The sequence below is a fragment of the Buceros rhinoceros genome, unplaced genomic scaffold (assembly GCF_000710305.1).
Source record: "Buceros rhinoceros silvestris isolate BGI_N320 unplaced genomic scaffold, ASM71030v1 scaffold3972, whole genome shotgun sequence".
Taxonomy (NCBI): domain Eukaryota; kingdom Metazoa; phylum Chordata; class Aves; order Bucerotiformes; family Bucerotidae; genus Buceros; species Buceros rhinoceros.
This window is the reverse complement of record NW_010400553.1, coordinates 1-6,284: the sequence shown is the minus strand read 5'-3', so window position 1 is coordinate 6,284 and position 6,284 is coordinate 1. Positions and strand designations below refer to the sequence as shown.

Here is a 6,284-nt window from a genome sequence, read left to right as displayed (position 1 = left end):
CCTACAAAAGAGACTCTGTAAAGACGTTAACAAATTCTCAACATGAGCGATTTTACGCTCTTCTTTTGTGAGTCACGCTGTAACACAAGAGCTCTCCGGAACACCTCTCACACCCAGACAGATGCCACGCTGGCAATACCTGAGCTGCACTTGAGGCACAAAAAGAAACTAATGCTTTAATAGAGTAGGTGTAGCTGTTTGTTCACATATCACTTTGTAGTTGGGTCCCTTTGCAACTTTTTCAGACTCTCTTCATCCTGTATTGGCATCACCTACAAGCTTTATCTCAGATTAAATTGTTTAAAAGAATCACATCATGAAAAAGGAAATGAAGCTGTTTGCTGGAGAGCAGAAAAAAAATTAATTCAGGTAGTCCAAAAAGCCCCTGGAAATAAGATTGTCCTGCTAAGGCATATAAATAGAAAGAAGAGTCAACACATGAAAAATAAATTCTCTGTGATGGAGTCATTGGTGGGCTATATGTGATCTTAAGAAAGCCTGAGAACCCCAGCTCCAAAGACAAGATGATGCATGTTGCTCAGTGGAACTTGCCTAAGAGTTTCTTCTGAAGGAGGACTGGGATATTTGGCATTGTTTGAACCTTAATTAACACTGGCAGAAACTTGTTCAAATAGATTTAATAAGTCCCCAGTTCAGGTTCAGATTTATCATTGAGATCATGTAGATAGTTCGTGAGTGGATGCTAGTAGTACTCGCATAAAACAAAGAGGGAAAGCAATGGTAAAAATCACACAGCTTGTACTTCAAATCAGATACTCAGGGAATTGAAGTCTCACCCCTCACAGTTTTCAGTGCTGATACTTTCTCAAGGAAGTCTCTAAAAATAGTGAATGAAGATAACGCAGTGCTTTGTGTAAGTTTACTTTGACTCTTACACATTCTGATTGTAAAAATTAAATTTGGAGTGTTTGCTACTATTGAGGCCAAATAAGCTACAGGGATTGGTTTCCAGGTGCTGCTTGGAGATGAGTTTATCTGCTATAAAACCCTTAGAAGACTCTGAATGAGTTAAATACTTGATACCTCTTTAGTTTTACTGAAATGGAAGCAGCTGATGTTTAGCCAAACCTTCATCTCTTGGACAGTCTGAGACTTTCAAAGCTATTTGCCACAGGTCTAGTTCTCCCCCTACTGAAGTCAAAGGTAACACTCTTCTGGCATCACCGGGAACATCTTCAGGCCAACAAATACTTCTGATTATCCTACCTGTAGCATTTTCCTGACAGCTTCCAGAAGAGGTTTATGTAACTAGAGACAATACATCGTCAATCTCTCTTTTGAAAGGTCCCATTCTGTACTGTCGAACTGCTTTTGAATTCAAGGGGGAGACCTGTGTGAGCCAGGACAGTGGAATCAGTCTGGTACAGTTGAATACGCACTTAGGAACCACGTAACCTGGAACTTTGCTTTCTTTAGTTTCTCTGGTAAACTAACAGGATGACACGGGACCGCTCAGAGACACGGAACCCAATAAATACAATGTCTCCTGACTCGCATTTAGGACTGTTTGAGTATTCCAAATCCACATCAAAAAAAAGAAAAAAAATTGTATTTTTTTAAAACCAGTGTTAGACAATTCAATATACGGGGGTCTTTTGGCACGTTGCACATACAAATGCTAATGCTGACAAGAAGGTAAAGCTGGCAAGTCAACCAAAATGGAATAACATATGCCTGGGTGTAAAATCATACGCCAGACATACAGCTTCCTCCCTTGCCAAAGGGCAAGAGTTAGTTACAAAAATTCACATCAAGAAGTGGAAAGAATTTAGCATTTCAATTTTTCATCTAATGGTGAAATATTATATAAATGTTGTTTGCAGATCCCAGTTCAACACGCTGTGGGTGGAGTCCTCAAAACAAGCCATCACAGATAATTTGGAATAACTCAGCACTTACCTCAGAGCTCATGCTTGAAAAGTAATAACATTATCTTTAATGAGCTGTTTATTCTGAATTTTCTGTCAGAGTCTGTCAAGTGAAATCTGAAATCCTCTACTCTCTTAACATGCCCTAGACTAGCACAGGCGGTGAAATGCGAAGTCCACCCAAAAGCAGTTTGTACGTTATCAACCCCCCCGAATGTTGGTTGGCTCCAGTTTCGGTTTAACGTTGTACAGATGTGTTAACATCTCTGTTCTTGGGGTATTTGTCAGGACACAGCTCTTTCTCTGGTTTGTTTCTGGAGCCCAACAGACCACAGCAGCCTTCATATTACAAGATTTTACCTCAGATCTCTCCCACAGGCTTGAGACCTTCTTACGGAAAGCCAATGGCTGGTTTATTCCAGGGGTCTCTTTACTTCTTATTCCTAATACTTTATATTACACACTTTAAGGCACGTAACTCAAATGACTTGTCATCTCTTTATATTGCTGAAAACACAAACAGCATGTCTCTCTTCTTAAATATAGAGGAAAGAAGTACCGGTAATAGCCTCCTGAAGTACACTTCTGGATTCCTTTTATCATCTCCTGATGGGTAATACTGAACTCACTCCCTGGGTAAAGAAGGGTAGCCATGACAGCAGCCTTGGAATGAGTGTGGATCACTGCGCCTGCCCCTGAGAACATCATCAGAAGAAAAAAAAAAGTATTTTTAGAATTAATTTTAAAATGTGCCTATTAAGAAAATTTTATTCACTTCCTTTGGCAAATGGTGATCTACTGTATTAGAGGAAAAAATACACAGCAACCTAAACAAAGGTATGTGACAATTACTCATCTCTAAAGGATAATCAGGGATTGTCTTAGGACACTAGAGTTAACTTTTAGTTAGTGATAAATTCCAGGAGAGAAACTACTTGTATGAATTCAAGGACTTGTACATTTCTTTACACAAGTAATGACTGAAACGCTCTTAATTTTATCAGTTTTGAGATTCTCAAGAGTTCCCAAACTTGTATGTGAGACAGAAGTTTAAAGACTTTTACTTTCTTTTTATGCTAGTACTCTTCCTCGACTATCCATTGATTCTCTGAAAAATTAATTATCATTATTGTGTCAGGATGGAAAGATAGGTAGACAGTAATTACAATTTACTTATAAAGCTGCAATGCTGCCAAAAATATGAAATACTTAAGGAAGATCAGAAGAGACTCCCTAAATCCCTTCCAAAGTAACAGAGGTCAATCTTACACAACAGCAAAAGCTCTCCATCACTATCCACCAGCAAAGGAAAGGGTCCATGCTTTTTTCACCTATCCGTGATGTAGAACCTTTGATCACAGCCCATGGTTGTAAAAGCATCTAAATTATAGTTGCTGGCAAAAGGATCTGAACATAGTTGCTGAATAGGCAAAAGTACAGGTATAAAACTGCTGTAAATCCCCCAGCCCCTCCCACAACCTACGAATACACTGCGCTAAAAATTAGGGTCGAGAAGATGCTCCCGCGTGAAGATCAAAACCTAAGTGACGCTCCCAGGGTGTTACCTTCTACTGTACTTATTCCTTTGCAAATCCACTTATTTTGCAGTTTTATGTTTATTTTGCTGTAACTTCCACGTATCAAGGGTATGGTATTGAACAGCAGTTTTGGGGATGTGTGTGTTTCAGTCATCACAGAACTAGAAACCTCTCCTACCCACCTCTCATAGTGTAGGCATTCATAAAAAGCGGCGTGCACTGGCTTTTCTTCAGTTTCTTGTGCGGTGGAGGGCCACTGATGTCCTGTCCGGTCACGTCACAAACAAACATATCTTCTGGCTGTAAGAAAGGAGAAATTATTTTGACCTGTGCTAACCTGAATAGTTTTAGGTAGACAGATGTTTACACTGTGTATTTAATACAGAATGGGATTTTAACTGCACAAAGGTGCTGTAACGCTGCATGTTTATTCTGGCTTCTAACGCTATTTACTGACATTGAGTAACGTGAATCATACTAGGATCTCTTTTTATTCAGACTGCTGCCAAGCAGCTATTTGTAAAACTAAAATTTTCTCAGAAAAGAGACAGCCTGGATCCAAATAACAGACAACAGATCAAAAGGAAAAGTAGTAACTGATTCAAAAAAAGAAATGTAGGTATTTTGGATGGAAGACAGCTAGACAAGGTCACCTTTTCGTGGGGAGAACCTGTCTATTTACTGAGAATATCAAAACAAAGATTTGTAATCATTCAAATGAAAATAAAGAGAGATGAGGCGTCAGTGCTTAATTACGTATGTGCCACAGTAACTTGAAGCTGCACCCAGATAAAGCTGTTCAAGCTTGACAAAGAATAAAGCTGGACTTAAGTCATGTTTGAATCTGTCTTCGGTGTTAATTAGAGCAAAGAAATCATCAAGATTAGCCCACGCTGGCCACTGAAACACATGCTGGCTCGGTGTGTTAGTGGAGCACTGGCAGAATCCTCCCTTGTTTCAGTAAGTACAACAAGTTGCTAACTTGACTGAAGCAGAAATGAAGCTCTAAACAAAGGCACTTTCATCCATCTCAGGCTGAGCTCCGAGGTAAAACCACAGCTCGACTCACCTGTATTCTTTCCTTTTGGACTCCTGAGGGAGCGATGTAGATCTCATTCCTAAGAAAAGTTACCAACAGGGAAAAATCGATCAAGATGGGGTTGTGCAACTGCACGGACATCAGGGCCTAAGAAATCTCTACCTTGCAGGAGGACAAACCCCTGCTTTCACCCTGACCACGTGTAGCAATATTCTCAATAACAGCAAAACCCCCAGGTCACATTATCTGTCTCAGCTGCGATCACCATTTGGTTTTGACAGTAACACAAGAACTTCAGGAGCACGGAGACCTCTAGTGAGTATTTGGTCAAGTTGCAGATACATTTCCTAAGCACCATAAGATGTTTTTATTTCTGGACAAGAGCACTTAGAAGAGCAACGAAGCTGGTGAAGGGTCTAGAGTACAAGTTATAAAGCTGCTGAGGAAAACTGTGCTACTCTATCAGTGTATTCTCTGTTGACACCATCGATCTTGCCATAACCCACATGAATCACTCTGAAATGACAAAGAAAATAGGCTACTTTTAGCTACCAATGAGAAATTACTGCTAGAAAGATCTTTAAAAACAAGAATTGACCCTCTCATCATCCCTCTCATTATAATTACTGCTGTTGTTTTGCTTGCAAAGTCAAGTATGGCAGTGAAACGACCCACACAAAGCCATCAGAACAGCACAAATATTATCACTTAGAGCCTTTGCTTCAGGGACATTTAAATTTGAGTAGCGATGGCTGTTCACGATGGCAGGAATATGAGGTTAGACGGTCTCACGTTAGTGTCACAACACCCTGTGACTGGGGACAGAACTGCAGGCACTGGGCTCTTTTTTCAGTGGCCACTGAGAGGAGCTCTGTCTCCATTAAAAGCCTGGGAAGGATGAACAGGTGGAGCAAACTGAAAAGCAAAGTGCTGCTCCTTAGTAGTGGATACACACCAAAAATTGTTTTGCTGTTACCTGTCCTGCTTTACTTACACGTTAAAAATATCTTCTTAGAAATTATCTCAGAAGAATAATAGTCTTCTTCTTAAAGGAAACGTCTTGCCTGCAAGATGTCTAAGGTGGGATTCATCTCATCCAGCCAAAGGCACCTGAAAGCCCTGTGCCTGCTGTAACCTTCTCTATATTCTCTATATATCGCTCGCTCTTGACTTTCAAACATTTTTCCTGGGACTGAAATGCTTTCTCCAACTACTGAACCCCCTCTCTCTAAGCACCGCGTTACTGCTCCTCCACCTTCACTTACCCATGCTTCACGCTGATTCCGCCACCAGTTCCTGTTACCCAGCCTAAACCATAAAACAGCCTACAAAGCTCCGGGATGAGATTTCTTGGATGTAACTTCTCCTAAAAATAAAGAGCTACATTAAAAACCATCTGAAACAGCGAAAACCAAAGAATATCGAGATGGAAATTGAGTTTGGTGGGGCGGTACTTCCACGCTGCGGCCGGACATGCTCACGAACGACAGCTCTGAGAGGACTTGTGTTTGCCCAAGGTCGCCCCTTCGTGGGGGCCGTTCACGCAAACAAACCCCCAAATAAAACACGTCCCGTTTTCCTTCAGGGGAAGGGTCCCACTCCGGGCCAGGCTGGACGGGGCTCTGAGCAGCCTGCTCTGGTGGAAGGCGAGGGGTTGGAAAGAGATGAACGTCAAGGTCCATTTCAGCGCGAACCCTTCTATGAACATCTGGGGAAGCGGAGTGAATGCAGGACATCGCTGAACTCTCTGCTAATTAGTAACTATGAAGGTTACCAGCTAATTAGAGGTGGGGGGAGCCGGCCGCCGGGCTGCTTAGA

General features: G+C 41.4%; 1 protein-coding gene across 1 annotated transcript in view; it reads right to left on the bottom strand.

The window, feature by feature from the left end:
- APIP (APAF1 interacting protein) overlaps positions 1 to 6,148 on the bottom strand; it is an 8,219-nt gene extending 2,071 nt beyond the window's left edge. Inside the window, 5 exon segments of the mRNA XM_010131900.1 lie at positions 2,449 to 2,584; positions 3,610 to 3,727; positions 4,497 to 4,545; positions 5,732 to 5,862; positions 5,921 to 6,148. Coding sequence (XP_010130202.1) covers positions 2,449 to 2,584; positions 3,610 to 3,727; positions 4,497 to 4,545; positions 5,732 to 5,862; positions 5,921 to 6,148 — 662 coding nt within the window.
- Between the last annotated feature and the right edge of the window lie 136 nt (positions 6,149 to 6,284).